This window comes from Pseudonaja textilis, chromosome 2 (genome assembly GCF_049901715.1).
Source record: "Pseudonaja textilis isolate UNSWEBS1 chromosome 2, rPseTex1.2, whole genome shotgun sequence".
Lineage (NCBI taxonomy): Eukaryota > Metazoa > Chordata > Lepidosauria > Squamata > Elapidae > Pseudonaja > Pseudonaja textilis.
The window spans coordinates 123,250,199-123,269,782 of NC_141991.1; the positions used below are offsets into that span (position 1 = coordinate 123,250,199).

General features: G+C 39.3%; 1 protein-coding gene across 2 annotated transcripts; it reads right to left on the reverse strand.

The window, feature by feature from the left end:
• Nucleotides 1-1,294: 1,294 nt before the first annotated feature.
• Nucleotides 1,295-19,279, reverse strand: DGKE (diacylglycerol kinase epsilon). 2 transcript variants are annotated; one of them, XM_026711221.2, is made up of 13 exons: nucleotides 19,206-19,279; nucleotides 18,719-18,813; nucleotides 17,686-18,165; nucleotides 15,022-15,181; nucleotides 13,625-13,744; nucleotides 11,187-11,330; nucleotides 9,907-10,064; nucleotides 8,715-8,766; nucleotides 7,688-7,801; nucleotides 6,390-6,461; nucleotides 5,671-5,798; nucleotides 4,507-4,618; nucleotides 1,295-3,110 (listed from the first exon to the last, which is right to left on the reverse strand). In XM_026711221.2, exons 3-13 carry the CDS (start codon nucleotides 18,141-18,143, stop codon nucleotides 2,919-2,921), a joined length of 1,710 nt encoding a protein of 569 aa, XP_026567006.2. In that variant the 5' UTR covers nucleotides 18,144-18,165; nucleotides 18,719-18,813; nucleotides 19,206-19,279; the 3' UTR covers nucleotides 1,295-2,918. The 2 variants fall into 2 exon arrangements, with proteins under 2 accessions (XP_026567006.2, XP_087781270.1); XM_087925144.1 differs by lacking the exon at nucleotides 19,206-19,279 and having other exon boundaries at nucleotides 17,686-18,106; nucleotides 18,719-18,848.
• Between the last annotated feature and the right edge of the window lie 305 nt (nucleotides 19,280-19,584).

Consider the following 19,584-nt stretch of genomic DNA (forward strand, 5'->3'; position numbering starts at 1 on the left):
TTTTCTGATTGGAATGCTACGAACATGATGTTTCTGAATTGTAGAAAGATTAGAAAGAAGATCAGACATTCAGAATGCAAGCTTCTTTTCTCCAATCTGGTGTTGGAGTTCCCCTCTGTGGGGATTGGGGGATTCTGGTGCTAGGCTGGGGAAAACCTCGAAGGTCTTTGCAGCCTCATGCAGGATTTCCCCTCCACCTCCAGGAGAGAAGGGGAAACCCTTTTGCAGGCAACAGCAGCTTACACTAGTTTCTGGGGAAACTGGGAAGAGAAGATAGCAAATGACCATCACACAATCGCAGTATACTTAACAACCTGTTTTAAGTGCAAACAAGTCGCCAACTGCCTGCCTGAAATGCTATCGCCGGACTGCAGGGATGCAGCAGTCGTAACTTCAAGGATGGGTTGTAAGTGATATTATTCAATAACTTTGAGCTGTCGTCAAGGGACAAATTGTAACTTGAGAACTTATGTGTATATCTTTTCTCATTATTCTGATTAATGGCAAGAATTTTATAACAGTTTCTGATAAAGCATAAGAACGAAAAAGGGCATTTTTCATCTTCTCCCAGCGAGGATGTCACAGAGGACGGAGCATTCTGTACAACCAATGCAAGAAAAATGCAGACTAGCTGATCTGACCAGCAATGCTCTCAAGTACTGGGGGGCATTTCACCTAGTGGCACTACTTACATAAACTGTTTGCATTTGACAATAGTCTTGTGCTGGAGATACGTTTTCAATATGGATTTTTATACATCTGTTGCTGTGCTTTTGGTGAGATGGGGGGGGGGGGCGCTATATAAACTGAATTAATAAATAAATCTTGTACAAACAGAAGATAATCAGGAACACAAATATCCTATGAATAACACATTTATCCATGTAAACTAGTAAAGTAACCATAACACTATGATAATCATCAAGTAGCAAGAAGACTGAAAAAATAAAATTACAATAGTTAACAAAACAGCTCAACACATATACTCTTGCTGCCTCTAACACATGCTTGTCCTTTGCACTCACTCAGCTACAAGTAACCAAGACCCTCATATTCAACATACCAGTTCATGCATTGGTATAAGTCCCACAAAAATATTTAAACCTGCCTGATTTATCAAAACATTTAAATATTTCCCTACCATCAAATCAGTGAATAGATCTTAATTTTAGTTATATAATAGTTTCAAAACATGGATTTATTCCACTCAAATGACTAGCAAGCTTTAAAAAAGTTATTTCAAGAAAGAGACACACACACAAAATTTCCTAAAAGGGCAAGAAAACCAGCGTTTGGATTGATGGCACAATTTATTAGGACTGTGTCTTACCAACAGAAATTTAGCCCTGTGCAGGTGTTAATTTAGTAGGCTCTAAGCATAGAGAATTCCTGATAAATTGTGCCTACAGTAAAGCAATAGCAGCTGTGTACATTAATTTAAGCATGCTCACCTTATACCTATTTAGACCCAGTGTTCCTTCAAGCAAGTACATTCCACTAACAGATTCTTCTAACTCCCCCATTCATGTAGACTTTGACTTAGCATCCCCAGAATGTTGCCCCCCACTTCCCCCCCCCAAAAAATGCAGTCATTACTGGAGGATTGAGGGGGAAATTAATAAAAATGGTCTCCCTGTTCTCATTCAAATATCTAGGCTGTCAAAAATCTGGCAATTTTTTGGTTATCAGGAACTGGCAAGGTTTTTTTTTTCCCCACTGGAAAGTGCCAAAATATTAAAAACACAGTAATACAAATAGCTGGAATACCACAAAAATAACCTATTCTCATATATCTCAAAGTTCTCAATAAAAATGCTGAAATCTCAATGTGTCTTTGTTCTTATCTAAATTCCTGTAAGTTCCTGCAAGGTATTTGCTAACTTCCTTACATTTTACATTCTGGCAGCAGCCTTCATTTCCTATAAAATGAATCTAAAAGTAATCTCCAAAGCTGTAACAGTTAATTGAGGAGTCCTAATTAGAATTGCCATTTCTATAAATAAACCAGTGTAACAGACATCAGAAACAAAGCATGTCATAAAAAAACACCTCTAAAAACAACTAGTACGGAAGCAAGATTAATATTCCAAACAACGAACATCTTCCTATGAGAACTCCAAATATGTTATCAATATTGACTGGGTAGGCAGCATACATATCTAGCCCTCACTCTATTCAGGATTGCAAATAAGGTAAGAATATCAACCGCCCTGGTCTGCAGCATATTTGTCACCAATGCTACTACTTATTTTACAAAACTGAACTCGAAGCTGACTGTGAACCTAGCACAGACATAGTTTTTGCTCACAGGAGAGCTCTGTAACCTTATGAAGCTTTCTTTTCTCATACAAATGTTCCCCATTTTTCACCCTTCCATTTTCAAAAAGAGAGCTAAAATAATGGTCCTGGACATTGCGCCATGTTAGGGGTCTGGAAGAAAAAAGGAATGCACTACTAAAAGAGGTGAGGAAGGGAAAGAAAAGGAGCAGCTGACTCCATATAATATTTCTGATCGGGCATTGCTATGCCTGCACAAGGATGGTATTTGAATCCCCCCATAAATAGCTTTCTGCAGTTAATGGAAGAACTGCCTTCAAGCCTCAAATTACAAACTTGGTAACGATTACTATTACATAAGACTATACATACTTTTTCAGGGACTACTAAAAAGAGTAATCAGTAAACAGTTAGCACAAAACGTTCCTCCGCCCTGCTATGTTTTCAGGAATGACTGCTGAACTTGGCTCCGTTTTCGGGATACACCTCAAAAGTCTAGCTTTTTATTATTCCTGTGCCATTCGTAAAAGCAGAAATGGTACAGCCTCTGTGAGAGCCAGGATCATAGTGCAAGTTTTTTTTCCAGCAAAAACCATGCTGAACTACAATGACGAGTTTGCAGGCCAAACCTGGTTCAAGACCTATGTGTCTTCATCGGTTTGATCTTTTGTCGGCTCCTGTTCAGACACACTGGACACGTCGTCATCTGTCTGTTCGCCTGAATGATAGAGCATCAGTGCGTGGGTCTTGTGAGTAATAGTGATGGCGCAAGGGCCTTGTGCCCAAGGTTCCCCATCCACCTGCATTGGCATCTTTGAGTTCTTCAAGACCAACTGAGATGGAACAACAAAGAGAAGTTAAGAAAGAATCTGACAACTAAGTCAGTCCAGGATACTGTTTTCACACAGAATGCTAATTAATAGCTATAGCACTTAAGACTTATATACCGCTTTGAAGTGCTTTTTATAGCTCTCTAAGTGGTTTACATATTGCCCCCAACAATCTGGGTCCTCATTTTACCAACCTCGGAAGGTTGGAAGGCTGAGTCAACCTCGAGCAGTCAGCAGAAGTAGTCGGCAGTACTGCATTCTAACCACTGTGCCACCACGGCTCTATACTAAATATATTTAGTATGCATTGAACAGTGTAATTAATTCTGCCCTATTAATACTCCCCTATTCAGGGGAGTAACCAAATTAGTAGGAGCATGAACAAATCCCTTTGTCACGGTCTCTTCAGGTTTGCATCTCTTTTATAATTTATTACCGTATTAGAATTTGATGCTTTAATAAGTAACTTAAGGCAGTGAACAGATCTAATACTTCTTCCTTTCTCCTCCTATTTTTCCCACAACAGACCATGTGGTGTTTTGGGAAGAGAGTGGCTGGCCCAAAATCACTTTCCTTTGCAACCAACACAGGAAGGCAGCAAGGTGGCAGAAGAGGCTTTCCCAAAGCCAAAACCTAATCTGCAGATTGCTTCCCCTTTGGCATGAAAACGAAAGCCAGAAAACTCTTGAGAGCTTATTTAAAAAAAAATTGGAACAATTTCTAAATTTTTTTGGAGAGAGAAATAAACAGGAGATTTTGGAGAGGATAGAGTTGAATGAGGCAACAGTCTGCCCTGAACAAGAAACAAGAGAAATGACAGGCAATCATTCATTTTAGAAAAAGCTTTTGGAAAGTATAAGCATTCAAGCGATGTTTTTGTCTTGAGTCCATGATTGTGTCTCAGTGTGAAGCAAATATTGATTGGACTGCTGGAGAAAGTGGACTTTCTTGTGTATCAACAGAAGCATGTACACTGTTATAAGAGGAGACAGTCGGTATGTCCTTTTTCTTCTTTTTGTACTAGCTTGGCAAGTTTTGAGTGATACTCCAAATGAATAGGCATAAGGTCCTCTGCTGAATATAACCAGATCATCTACACCAGAATCAAGGTACCAAAGGGCATTATCCCCATTTGCCTGCATATCCACTAAAAATTAATAAAAAATGTAAGCCCAAATTCCAAAGTGTTTTGTCATGCACCTGCCCCAGAGCTACAGACTCTTCATGTAATGGGGGGGCGGGGGGATTCCTGGTTTGGTTTGTTTAGTTTCAAGAGCAATTAAACTAATGGATGGTGAAGTCAGTCTCCATGACCTGCCATTTCCCAACACATTACTGGGCTTCAAATAAAAGGTTCAGTCCAGAGTATGAAAAACAGCCCCAGAGATATGCAACTTACCCTTACTGTATGGGCCTGTCCCAGCCGGACAGGATTTGCAAGTTTCACTTGAATTTGTGCACAGTGAAATGAGCCATTGACTCCAACGACTTCCAGCAGTCCATCATCATGCCTTAAGAAGGACAAGGAAAGTTTAGGATCAGTAAAAGATACCCTTGGCCCAACGGTCAAAAAGGTTACCTCATTAATGGGTATCACAGCCCTGCCCATAGTAAATAGCAACCTCAACCCTTCCCCAGGCTGAGAAGGTATGCTGAGAAACCCAAATGGGTAGGTATGGCCTAAATTTTGCTTCCCCATCCAACTTCTGCCTCTACTTGCAGAAAAGTTTTTAAAAGTCAGAAAGAAAAGGAGGTAGAAAATTGAGAGGATGATCTAGATACTGTTACGTGGCAAGAAAGAGGAAGTGGGAACACCAGACCAAGAATTGAGGATGGAATAAACTGTGGGATCCTTGGGATCATCTGACCTTGCTTTTTTTTTTTTTGCAGACATTTCATTACCAAACTAGATAACTTTATCAGTGCTATCTCTTCTATTGGAACAAATTATTCCTTTTTAAGATGGCCAACTAAATGACATGCTCAAGGAAAGATCCCTGAAGGGTTTTCCACTGGCTGTCACCTTTTCAACTTACCAATAGAAGGAACCGATATTCCTTTAGTTTATATCACTCTCCTGGGTCAGGGAAAGTCCTAGAATCATCCCACAAGATCCTCCTTATAGCAACAGGTCTGCAAGTAGCTCCAGGAGCAGTGCTTTCAAGCAGCCCGCGGGCTGACAGCTGGGGTGGGGGCAGGGCTACAATCAGTTAGTTGTTGAAGAAACGGCCATTTTGGAATTTATTTTTCAAATGGACACTAGATTATGCCTTTCATTTCTTAATCATGTTTAAGAACTATTATCAAACTAAGAGAGGCTCTCTTTAGCCACAGCCTGTTATTCCTTTTTGAAGATTTGTGCCATTTTGGGGATTTCTTCACTGTTAAACAAGGAAAAAAGCTGCTAAGGCAAGCTAAAATAAGGAAGTATGGAGTATCTTTTTAAAAATACTGAGCTATCCAACTATCAGATGATCCTGCTTGGATGGATCACCCCTGGATACAAGACTCTCCGAACCTTCCCAACTATATATAATTTATATGCAATTTATTATTAACCTACCTTGCTAGAGGATAAAGTTCATCCCCCATTCCTTCCCATAATCGACAGCCACCTCCCCAGTAGGCAATATTTAGCACTATGATCCCTTCCAAACTGGGCAAGTCAATCTTCTCTCCATCCAACTCTAGCTTTAAAGATATACAACAGGGTGTTAGTAAATTACACCTGCTAGAATGAATTCAAAATGTTAGCCACCTGGGGCAAATCAGAAGGGAACATAAAGGAAGGCGAGCAATCAGTTTGTATAGCCTCTGGACTCGCCTATTATGCTAAGCCAGAGATAATCATGATTGAGGGAAAATGTCCCAATCAAATCACTATCAATTTTGCAAACAAAGCAAAGTAATCCCAGCTTATTTGGCGAATTGTTATTTTGTTTTCTCTTGTTTTTTTTTTTAAACACCGCTTTTGCATTGTAAAGTCTATGGACTGGTCAGCGACTTGACTGGAGCACAAAACAAACCAGGAAACTCCATGTGGCCTGGTCTGTTATGGAAGATCATTTTTTTTTTATTGGCCCCATTCATACCTCATGCTAAGGCAGAAACAAACCGATCACATTCTGATTTCATATGAAGGGTGACTCACATGAGATTTAAAAATGAATTGATCCAGGGGAGTTTCATGTATACGGTTACAAAAGCACCTCCTTATAAATGACAAGATATTTCTTGTGTAAATTAAATTTCTAGGGAAGAGAGGGAATATGCCTATCTTACCTCAATCTTTTTGTTTAGATCCTTACATTCCTGAACTAAGCAATCTTTGGTTCCATAAAAAAAATACACAGCCTATAAAACAAACAAACAGAGGCGGGATTTCAATGAAGGAGAAGACTAGACAGATGGCATTTTCCCCCCCGGTTACAGAACACACCTAGTTTCTAAATGCTTTGGGAAGGACATGGAATTATTGAATAGAAATATTTTGAAAGAGCTAACTACCATGAACAAATTTTTAAAATTCTAATGCGAAGGGACAAAAAGATCCTCTTTCATTCTACAAGCTATTGGTTATATTTTTTGCTCTACCCACATCCACTACCCACATCCCTGGCCCACTGAAACAATGCATAACACCACTAGTGATTCTGAAAAAAAACATTTTCTGGAATTTTCTAATTTGGGACCATCCACATTCCAATTACTGCACACAGTACAAGGTTTATATTACATCTTGAAGATTTCCTTCATGGTAGAACTTGAGAACTTTTTATCTTCTTATGAGTCGAATTACATTGATAACAACATACTGGTAGTTCTCACTCAATGACCATCATCATTTGCAATCATAATGTACAGGCTCCATTACAGTTGTTAAGTCAAGGAATACCTGTGTTATGCTCCTTTCAGACTGAGAATGTCCTAAATTAGAGGTAGTCATGAAAACCAGGCAATCACATCAGAGAGAAAAAAAGTGTGTCTATGCAAGAAGATTGGATAACACATATTCTCCAGAATGTACAGTATTAATGGTCAAGAATATTGAACTAGACTATTACTGGTAACTTTCAGCTAGTTACTTCCTCCCTACTGTAGGGAGAAAATGGGTATAGTTTTATTATGTGCATTTATTTGACTTATTTGGATGAAGGACAGATAAATTCAGGTAGCTCTTGAATTACAATGATTCATTCAGTGACCATTCAATGTTACAATGGTACTGAAAAAAAGTGATTTATGACTGTTTTTCACAGTTATGACTGTTGCAGCATCCCCACCGTAATGTGATCAAAATCTGGACACTTGGCTCATATTTATGATGGTTGCAATGTCCTGGGGTTATGTGATTACCTTTTACAATCTTCTGACAAGCAAAGTTAATGGAGAAGCCAGATTCACTTAACAACCATGTTACTAGCTTAACAACTACATAACAGCTGTGGCAAGAAAGGACACACAATGGGGCAGCACTCATGTAATCACTGTCTCGCTTAGCAACAGAAATTTTGGGCTCAATTGTGGTTGTAAAAGTTGAGGACTACCTATACCAGAATTTTCCGCTCATTCAACCCTACCTTGTTAATAATCCTGCTAGTAAAAAGAGACGGAGTCTTCTCACGGTGCGCATGAAAGTTTAAAGCCATGAGGGCATCTGGCCCTACCGAAAAATAGTTATTCATTGTGAATACCTGCAAAGAGAGAGAGAGAACACACCAACCACCAATAATCAATGCAAAACTGGAAAAGAATAAATTTTCAAAAAATTTATAAGAATCAGTTTTGCAAAACACACACAACGTCAAAGAATACTATTAAAAAAAAAAAAGACCTGGGACTTAAGTAATGCCATGAGGCTGATGAAGGAAGTCCAGTCGGGTCATGCAATGTTCTTTTTGGAGAATGTGTGTAGATTTGAACATTCTGTTCTGCCTCCTGCTCAGCACTGCTTACCAACATTAAAGGGAAAAAATTCTTATATCTCTTTGCAGTGAAGGCAGAGCAGGAAGACTAGACCAAATTTTAGAAGAATTCTCTGGCACAGAGTTGAGAATTACATCCCCTCTGATAAAGAGGAGAGGAGGGAGAGGTACCTCTGCCCTAACAACGTTCTTCTCTTCTCCTGAAATGTCACAATTCAGACTCACATGGATATTTCCCCTCCCCAAACTGTCAATAACAAGCCTTCAGAGGAAAAAAAAAAGTACTTTTTTCCCTATGAGCTGGCAGAATCCTAGAAATAGCAGACGATCCACCTCTTTCATACCTCACACCAGGATTGCTCTAAAGTTTATCCAGCTCTCCTGAATATGCATGCTTGCTTAAGAATCTTGCTGGATCCAAGAAACCCAGAATCTAGCAGGTCTGAGCGGATCACTAGAAGTTACCCTGATCCCATAGAGGATCAGGTTTTTATATTATGGCAGGGCTGTCAAACTCGCGGCCCGTTGGCCAGACGCATCACACGTTGGCCATGCCCATGCCTGATTTAGCAAAGGGGGAAAAAGTCCCGATACCTCACATGATGCTGCCGTGACAACGTGAGTTTGTCACCCCTTTATTATAGCATTGTAATCACTATACAAAAACATGTCCAAGCCTTACCTTCAATTTCCTTAAGTTGTAGTATCCTTTGTTTACTACCTGAACCTTCCACCTAGACAGACAGAATGCACAGATTGGCATCTTACATGGCAAAACAAACAGAAAATGAAGAGCTAACCATGGCACCCTGAATAAGTCCCAATGTTGTTTTTAGAGGCAATGACAACCGCTGAACCAATTTTTCAATACATTTTTAGGACTTCCTAGGTTCATTTTGTGACTACGTGGGAGTGGCAGGCCCTTATAGTTGCACCTTGAGTGGGCTGGTCTATTCATAACATGTTTGTTTTGGGGGACATACCTTGCCATATAACCCCTGTCATCAGAAGGCAAAACTGCAAAGATTCCCTGCTGCTTTTCCAGCTTCTCAAGATGTTTACTTCAACTCTAGAATAGCATTGTCTTTTTGGAGGGATGTGGGTACTTTTTTATTTTTATTTTTTTAATACCTATCTGAAGCCCAGAGGAATGAATTCTTGTAAGCAAAGTTGGTGCTGAAGATTGTCATGTGGTTTTACAGAATGTTGGCTTCCCATGTATTTAAATGTAGAACCTAAAATATTGATTTTATTGACCCTTCCTGGGGCAGGAAGGCCAGCAGGTATGAATGGAGAGGACCATGGCCATCTAGGTAATCTAGGTGCCAGACACTGCTTACCTACGTACTATACTGTCCCTTAATTTTTGTTCATTAAAAATGGATTAGCTAACATAATGTTGTTTTTTGTCTCAGCAGAGATCCCTGAAAATAATTTCACTTTGACTGTCAGGAGTTATAAACACAGACTTGGAGGAAACATTACTGAGCAGGAAATAGAAAGCTTTGATAGGTCACAGACCAAGCTGCCTTACCCTCAATTGGCAGAATCCCAAATGCTCTGCATGATTAAAAAAAAAAAATCCACCAAGGGGATTTTAAAATTTATTTTGTGCTTGTATATAACATGGTATATATGGCTTAAACCAATATTAGAAATAAAACAGAATAATCAATACGAAATGTTCTAATGCCAGCGCAACCATCACGTAAACCTGTATTTAATGAGAAAGTTCTTCCAGCTTCAAAAAGAACCACGTGAAAGCCAGTTCTAAATTTCAAGAGATTAGATTCCAGATCCAATTCAAGGGGCATTCTTTTTTCCTGGAAGACAGGACTAGGAATTTGAGAGAGGTTTTGCTTTTAAGCACTCACCTGTCCAACCGGATTTCATCTGCATCCATAATGTTGTGTAGAATCTGCTCCACTGGAACTTCCCCGGCATAGCCAGCACCCCAGCCGAGGGTATTTGATAGGTCATTACCTGTGCCCAGGGGTAAAATTGCAACCCGAGGGACATACCTTTCTTGTCCCTGTGAAACAGAAGCATTAATTCGGAGTTAAGAGTTGAGATTTTATATGCCTGGCTGCCTAACATCTTTGATCCTTGAAATTTCAGAGACAGCTTGAATGCCACTAATTGCAATTCTGCTTCAAGGATTCTTCCTTAACAGCACAGCTGGGCTTCTAAGGAAAAGGACTGGAAAACTATACAATAATATTTGCTAAGCCTGGCAAAGCTTCAGCCTATGGAGGGACTGAAATACATTCATATCAATGTATGATTATTTATTTATTTGACTTTTATCCCACCTTTATACTTTGTATACTTTGTAAGAATATCAGTAACCTGATATTCCTTTCTCCTCCTATGTTTCCCACAAGAGCCTCAGGTTGGGCTGAAAAAGTGTGATAGGCCCAAAATCACCCAGCTAGCTTTTGTGCCTAAGGTGGGGCTAGAATTCATCGTTTTCTGATTTTTAGGCCAGCATCTTAACCGTTAGACCAAACTGGCTCTTAGAAGTAGCTCTTTTGCATTCATATTTGGATTAAGGACAAGGATTTTCATGGCTGTACTTATCACTTGCAGTGGGGGGACGACCCATGTTGTATCTCCATTCTGGGGGTGTGATGAGTCAGCAGTTAAAGACACTGAGCTTGTCAGGCTGTAAAGCCTGGATTCAAGACCTGAGCGCCACACAATAGGGTGAGCTCCTGTTCCTCTCCACCTAGCAGTTCAAAAGCAGGCAAAGGCAAGTAGATTAATTGGTGACACTTTGGTGAGAAGGTAACAGCATTTTGTGCACCTTTGGGCGTATAGTCATTCTGGACACATGACCATGGAAAATGTCTTCAGACAACGTTGGCTCACTTAGTCAAGAAACGATGATGAGCACAGCGCCCAAGAGTCAGAGATGACCGGGCAGGGAAACCTTTACCTTTATACTCCATTTTAATTTTCAGGAAATTAGCATACTTTTCTGAGGTAAATTTTAAAAAAATTGTGTGGCACAGAAAAGAGGAAAGAACATCTTGTAGAAGAAGTATGCTTACAACAATATTGTACTGGAAGAGGTGCAATGAATTGGCAAAGAAGCAAACCTATGGATAACAAAGAAGAAAAGGGGTTGCCAAGATCTTCTGAAACATCATACCTTTATTTTCATGCCGTCAATTGCATCCAGGACCCAACCCACTGTGCCATCTCCACCACAAACAAGGACTCTGGCAGAATTGCTAGGTAACCAGGTGCAAAGCTGGAGTGCTTTTGCTGGAGTTGTTTTGGTTATGTCAAATACCTAAAAATACATTTTAAAAAATAATATTGGAAGACTGCTATCATGTCTCCCCTGGTTCTTCTCTTCACTAGACTAGCCATGCCCTGTCAGCCATGCCCTGTCAGTTCCTGTAACCGTTCTTCATATGTCACTACCTAAATGACTCTGGCCACAAGCCATTAAACCATATAAAAGAGACATAGTTAAAAACAGAATTAAAAAGAAGGAAGAACAAAATAAGAAAGGGTTAAAAGAGAAGTTAAAAAGTGGAGGGTGGCTTCTCAAGCCACCAACCATCCCCAGGGTTGTGTGCCACTCTCTGATCCCCACATCTGGCAGAAGGCAAGAATGGGGGGGGGGGGGAGCCTTACCTCTGGGGACAAGAAATTCCATTATGTTAAATGAGGCCTATTCATCTAAGCCATGATCTATGACATTAAAAATGAGGAATATTATTATTTTTGTTCTACGGACTATTGGAATGTATTCACTGCAAAGGTAACTCTAAGACCCTGAAATGATTTAAGCATGTTTTCAGGCTCTGTGGAACAAGAAACTGAAGGAATAGCACGTTTCTATCATAGCTCTGCATGATAGCACCCAGGAAGAAAGTTTGAAATATTTCCAATGGTAAGTTGAAGATTCTAGTGAAGGCTTAAAATATATATAACAAAGCACGGAAGAGACAAGGAAAGCACACTTGTTTTTTTTCTTTTTAAAATATTCAAGAAAATGTTCAAGAAAAAGGCTATAGTGGCAAAAGCTGTCATTAAAAAATAAAAAGTTAAGGCGTAAGGGTCCTTCAACATTACTACAGAATGTTGCAAGTGCACTTTAATTATTCTACACTATTTATTAAAGTTTCACCATCAATGGCACACTATCCAAGTGGCAAATATTGAAAGAAAGTGCTATAAAATCCTTTTGTAAGGAAGAGATTTGCTGCCTTGTGCCAACCTTGTGAGCAACAGGGCTGGTTACCATGTAGTCTCCAAAACAATTGGAAAAACATTTTTCAAACGATATGGCATATTTGCAGGGTGTCATTGTACTGTACATGTAAAATGATAGCTAATGGCCACTATAGTTATTTATTTAGAACCTTTATATATCTGCGGAATTCATTCTCCGTATCTCCAGACAGCTTACAGAAATAAAACTCCAAACACAAGCTCTAATCAATGTAACCCTAGCCCCTTGCAACAACTATCACTTGATGGGGTCTGTATCATTCTAGGGTCCCTAGGCCCGCCGGCAAAAACTATTCTCTTCAGGGCCTTTTGAAAAAGCACTAAGTATCAAGTACAGGTAGTCCTCGATTACAACAGTTCATTTAGCGACCGTTCAAAGTTACAATGGCACTGACAAAAAGGTGACCTGTGACCGTTTCTCACACTTACAACTCTTGCCGCTTTCCCATGATCAAAATTTAGTGGCTTGACAACTGGCTCATATTTATGACAGCTGCAGTGTCCTGAGGTTCCGTGGTCAGCTTTTACCACCTTCTGACAAGCAAATTCCAAATGGGGAAGCAGGATTCGTTTAACAACTTGTTACTAATTTAAGAATTACAGCGGTTCACTTAACAACTGTAATAAGAAAGGCTGTAAAATAGGGGCAAAATTCATTTAACTGTCTCGCTTAGCAACAGAAATTTTGGAATCAATTGTGGTCATAAGTCAAGGACTGCCAGTACTAGGGATGTGCATGGAATGTGGTTAATCCAGGCAGAAATGATGCAGGGGAGGGAAGTATGGAGAATGGGAAATTGCTAAGCAATTTTCTTGGCAATGACATGTATCAACATCTGTAGCAGCAACGGCAGTCAAGGAGAAACAAGGAAGAAGGAATGGGAACATGCAGGAAAGATCAATAGGCAGTCGGGCCAAAGAAAGAATGATCATCAGAGAGGGAAGAAGGAACAGAAGGTCTGGCTGGTGGGATCAGGATTGGGTAACAGGATCAGGATTGGGCAGTAAAGCTAAGGGAAGGAAAAAGAAAGGAAGGTGGGTGGGCAGATGGTTGGCAGGACACATTATAGGCTGGCTGGAGACTTCTGGGAGTTGAAACCCGCATATTTTAACACTGTTATGGTTGAGAAACCCCGCTGAACAGTATCATGCTCATTTCTATACTGCAATGTTATGCATGTTTCTTCAATTGAATCCATCTTGACCGAAGTGATAATTCCTTAGGAAGTTTTCAAGTTTCTAAACCCCCTACCTTTTAAAGCATACTTAAGGGTGTCTTGTTTCATTTCTTACTTAAGCAACAAATCTAGCTCATCTTTAGTTTCATTGCATCAATACAATTACCTGAATTGGATTTAACAAGATCTTGAATTGCCCTATCAGCGTTTCCCCCATATTGTTTCCACTCCGAGTATTAACCAGAATTATTACTGGGGTCCAATTTTTCCCATAAGACTCAGATAGCTAAAAGAGAGAGAGAGAGAGAGAGAGAGAAAGGCAGAAGTAAGGTATTTAGATCTTGTACTGTCACAAAACAGCATCACCGTCTTATTTTTTCCTGTTGTTGAGAAATTAACTCTTAAGTTGTAAAAGAGAAAATGTACTCTTGAAAATTACTTAGAGAAAAATAAATTGCTTTATAATTTGTACGAAATACCAATTTTCCTGCTCAATGTAAGACTAAACCATGATTCACATACTGTATATGATTTATTCCGAATTTCATACAATTGCCATTTTGAAATAATCAAATACAATACAGCCTTTTAGAACTCAAATATATAATAAATCTTTTCTATGCACCAATGGTTGTATATATTTGTCCTGGTGGTGCTTAATATACAGGTACAGAAAAGTTAATATCCACAATAGATGTTAGAGCCTATGCTTAGATTGCAAAACTGATCTGGATAAGTCTTTTAAACCACAAGCAAGCTAACTTATGTGTAATTTGCGCAGAAATTGAAATATAAACTAGAACTTGTTCAAGCAGCCAAATGGGTGCCTTAAAAGCTGGCCTTTCTTTGATAGAGCCACCGTAAAATCAATCTCTATCATTTTTGCCAATTAACAAGTGGTAACATTTATTCTGTTCCTTGATCTTACCATAGGATGAATTTTTACTTCCCAGTCATTCCAGGAGCAGCTGAGTAAAGTTATAACCTACTAACCTGCATTTTACTATCTTTTATTGGGGCACTATGGTAGCTGCCACATACCTGTATCAGAGAGGTGATTTTTTAGTACACTATTAACCAACTATCAAGAAGTGCAAGTGTCCTGTTCTATAACTACATAAATTATATATTAACTGGAATCTTCAAATGTAACATTAAAAAAGCACAAGATATGGATTTTCAACAGAGCAACCCAGTCTATGAAACATAAATTACAGTGTGGATAATAAAAGCATCTGTAACAATCATAAGGATAATGGTTTGTGAACTTTTCTGGAGAAGCTATTTCATACCAAGTTGCCAACAAGCCCTTTACGTAAGTTATATATTGTACTGATGCAACGGCTTCTTTCTTTCATTTTCTCTTATGATTTTTCTCAGTGAACTACAGAATTAATCCAACACCTGTATCCTATTTCTCCTCTTTGTTTTGGTCTGACGCAGGTCACAGCATGCAAGACCAAATTCACTCCCTGCCCACAGTCAATGGTTCTGAGTTCCTGGAAACACATATTTCAAAGGCCTCTGCAGCTGGACCTTGAGAACAAACGCCATAGCACTTACTTTGTACTCATTCATGGGTTTACATTTACGCATCTGACAGACTTTGAGCAAGTAAGTTGGGGGGATAATGAGGTTGCGAAACTCCCCCAATTCACATTTCCCATTCTGCAAAGAACTCTGCATACAATCATCATGTACAGTTTGCTGGCACCAAATACACCTGAAAGTAGAACAGTCAGAATAACAATCAGAACAAAGAAAGACTGGTTCCATTCTCATCTATTATTACCAGACAATTATGGAAACATTATCATTTTTGAGGGACTTAAACAAAAAAAATCACTCAACCACTGAATTAAAGCACATCAACTCTACTCTTGTTAGTTTCAGATGGATGTTGCTGAAAATAAGCCTCTCTTCCATCCTCACTTTCCAGCAGCTTTGCATTATTGCCAACGGTGTTTCAGTGTTCTTCTGTGAGCGGCAAATGTAAAGTTTTGTGAAAATATTTAGAAGACAAGGAAAAGCTCATTGAATGAATAAAAGGAATGTTTAGATATACTATTCTATTGTAACCAAATAAAGTACTCTCTGAGTTTAACACAGCCAAGCCCAAGCATTAATATCAGCGTAGAAAAGGAACAACAAAAAATGACTTTGACAACAACTTGTTTTCCCCAAGCATAAAAGAACTTATCATCAAAAAGTCAAATGCGTCATTTTTAATAAAAGGAAGCTTGGTTTAAAACAAAACAAAAAACAAAAATGGTGGCTTGGCATCATGACTTCAGACTCAATTTAGAAAAAAAAATAGCATTAAAAGTTAAAGAGAAATAATTCTCATGAGCAGCCTCAATACCCTCCAAGCAACAGATGGACAATGTAAGTTCTATCATGGATCTGTTGGAAGCTTAGTTCATTTAAATAATCCAAAAATGAGCCAGTCATTGAAAGAGAAAATAACATTTATAATTGTTCATGGATGTTATTTTGAATGACACTGGACAATGTTTTGGACAATATTCTAATAAAAAATACTTTACCCTGTTGAATAATGAGGTAACCAAATCTGTTTGATTCTGAAAAAAATAGATGTATTTTTGTTTTTTTAATTACATCAAATGAAGGCAAAAGGTCTTAAGTGAAGAATTGGCAGAAGATAGTTTTCACCAGCCAACACAAGAGACACTCAAATTCTGTACAAAAATGAATTAGTAAGGGATAATTAAAATAGATTTATTAAAATACAGTTCAGTTCTGCTATATGTTCACAGATAGATGAACTGATATACTATTGAAAAGGAATACCTTTCATATTGCATTATGGCACTGTATGTAATTTTATATTTTTAAAAGCTTCATTGTCACATTGTGGAAAAATAGTCTCAATTATACCAAGAAAGAAAAAGACACAGTATAGATTCCTGGGAATCCCTTGGACTGCAAGGTGAACAAACCAGTGAGTCCTAGAGGAGATCAACCCTAACTGCTCTTTAGAAGGCCAGATGTTAAAGATGAAACTCAAATACTTTGGCCACCTAATGAAAAGGAAGGACTCACTGGAGAAGAACCTAATGCTGGGAATGATTGAGGGCAAAAGAAGAACGGAATGACAGAGAATGAGGTGGCTGGATGGAGTCACTGAAGCAGTTTGTGTGAGCTTAAATGGACTCTGGGGGATGGTAGAGGATAGGAAGGCCTGGAGGAATGTTGTCCATGGGGTTGCAATGGGTTGGACACGACTTCGCAACTAACAACAACAAATAGACATCAACAATTAGGACCAATTATTCTCTGGTCCTTTCAAGTGAGGAAGACTTACAGAAGCCCCCTATCGACCTATCTTCAGGGATATTGTGACTAAAACATCCAAAATTCCCAGCAGACATTGATGTCGGTTAACACTGGCAGTGGTTCTTAACAAAATACAATAGAGGTTTTATAAATAAAGCAAAATGCAATTGCAATACATGTGAAGGTGCCAAGTTGAGGAAGGCTGAGCAATAGTATAAAACAAGCAGTGAGCGAAGATATGTACAAAGTAGATGCTTGCGGAAAACATTCCAGCGACTTTACATAAAAAGTGGTAGTCACATGCTAAATTAAGATTAATATATTCAGAGAACAAACAGGTTTCCTTTTTCCTTTCTTGGAATGCAAAAGGTTTCTTATTGACTCTATTTAACCTACTACATTTTTAATTTGTTTTTCAAATGTGAAGATGGTTCTTTAAAAAAATAAAGGGAAATTTCTACCCAACAAGATCGAGATGCTCTTTACAAAACCAAATGGCTTTTGCCCCCAGGAGCGACTCCAGAAAATATTAAGATGATGTGACTTGTGGCTTTTTATACCAGGATTTTTCCAAAGTAAAACTGCATTGTACTTATCTCCCAAAGCTTGTTTCTAGTGAAAAACTTGGTTAAACCCCCGAGCACCATCAGTGTTAGCTTTATCAAAACCCTGTCCTATTCTTGAGCCCCAGGGAATTGAAAGCCGAGAAGCATTCATAATTCAATTCTTATGAAAAGAATATGCAAAAATTTACCCAATCAAAAGATGCCATCCATAATTAAAAAGCAACAATTTACACAAACTATAATGGGTGGCTTGCATAAAACACAATGTAATGATCAAGTCCCAGAAATTTAAAGAGGATAAATAAGGAAGTGACATCACTATTATTTCCTCTACCACTCCCAATATTTAAATCTGCAGCATTACCTGTAATCGCAGAGCTTGGGTTGTGTACCACATTGTAGTTTGCACACTACACAGTAGCTACACAATGGAACATTGCCTCGGATCCAATGGTGCATCATAGAAGATGGTCTCCCATCTTGGCTTCTTGGCACAATTTCCTTGCATAGGAAATGACCATCAGCTTTCTTCAGGCATTCTTCATCAACGCACAGCCCGCAGCAGTTACAGAAAGCTCCCTGGAGAATATGCTGAGTGCAGACACAGCAATAGGTAGGCTGGCTAAAGAAGTCTATATCTTGCCAATCATGCTTGCTTTTATGCAAGATATCCTGCAGAAGACCTTGCCTCCGAGATCGCCGAAAACTGCACCACAAGGTGATCATGACTGGTACCATCACTGAACACAGAGTCCAGAAGGCCAAACTCCATTCTGGAAGGAATCCTGAAGATGATTTAGATCTGCTTTCAGCCTCTCCCATCTTCTATTGATTTACTGTCACTCTAGATAATTAATTCAATCATATAAGATAACACTAACTTGTAGGCCTAAAATAGTCTTTACTGTTATTACCTCATTAATTGGCTCAGTATAAAAATTACCAAGTATGTTCATTTCAATTATCTGAATTATCCTATCACTATATCAAGAAACAGTTTTCCCTTAAATCAGATGAATCCTTTATCAAAAGAAGAATCGATAGCTTCTTTAGACTAATAATTTACTCCTTTATCCACACTTTATTTAACAATGTCAATTTATCTTTCACTGTGATGACAGTACTCACCGGCTATAACCAATGTGTTTCCCATTTTATTAAATAAACAAAAAAAAACCAAAAACAGGCCAATCCCCAACTCAAACTGCAACCACCTCAGCTAAAAAAAACCCACATTTTTCTCCTTTTTTCTAACAATGCTATCTTGTTTCTTTCTGTCTTTATTCAACAAAAAGCCAGCACATTTCTTATTCCTGATCCATCAAAGTCCAATTACGATATTTCTTAAGGTGGACCCATTCAGTAATTCCACTATACACATACACACACATACTCACAACCGGGATGAAACAGAGCTTGATTTCCCTCTCATTTCCAGTGTCAGTTCGTGCATCCCGAGTCTGACAGTTGCAGCAGCTCCAGAGCAAGTCATCTGAAACAGAGTAAAATGAAGAGAGAGAAAAACAGACTCTTTAAAAAAAAACGACGGTCACCTTTCCTTCATTCAACCGGAGTTCCTCCTCCTATCTCTACCCTGTCGCAGCCCAGAACCACAGAGCGTCTAAGAAAGCAGATTACTTAAACCAATTGGAATTTTAAAATTCTTTATAACAAGCGTCCTCAGCAACACACTGGAAGGCAATTGCCCTGCTGGACTTAGGTCCCATCGACCGCCGAAGATTATGGAAGTTGTAGTCCATCTTATAAAAAGAGCGGGGAAAGGCTGTTTTAAGGAACTGCAACTGCTCCGGGGACATCCTCTTTCCCTCCCACTCAGCCCCAGTCCGAGGCGTCCCGTCCCTCCCCCTCCTCCTCCTCCCCTACCTGGTGCCCGCAGAGAAACAATAGCACGCAGCCGGCATACAAGTGGGCGACGGTGGCGGAAACGGAAGAGGCGGGAGTCAGAGGTCACTCAACCGGAGAAAAGGAGGAGGAGGAGGATCAGAAGGGAGGGAGGGTGCTGATGTGGGTTGCTAGGAGATGGTGAGTCAGACACTCACCAAAAGCGCTAGAACAGATATACAAGGTGTTGCGGAGGGGAATTTACAGGATTTGGGAAGAACAGTGATGGGGAGGGAGAACTCGCTTTCTCGTGCTTGGTTGCTCGGAAATAAGCTGTGGAGACTAACTGGGTGCGACACCCTTTGAGTTCCATGGCTTATTTACAGGCATCTTTGCTGGAGGCCACGCATTTCTATTTCTG

Excerpts from the sequence above, each read along its gene's own strand:
- DGKE (XM_026711221.2), bottom strand. The coding sequence starts at position 18,143 with ATGGGAGAGGCTGAAAGCAGATCTAAATCATCTTCAGGATTCCTTCCA. Across the intron at positions 15,182-17,685 it reads CCCAAGCTCTGCGATTACAG|GTGTATTTGGTGCCAGCAAA; the intron begins GTAATGCTGCAG and ends TTCTACTTTCAG. Across the intron at positions 13,745-15,021 it reads AACCCATGAATGAGTACAAA|CTATCTGAGTCTTATGGGAA; the intron begins GTAAGTGCTATG and ends TCTCTCTTTTAG.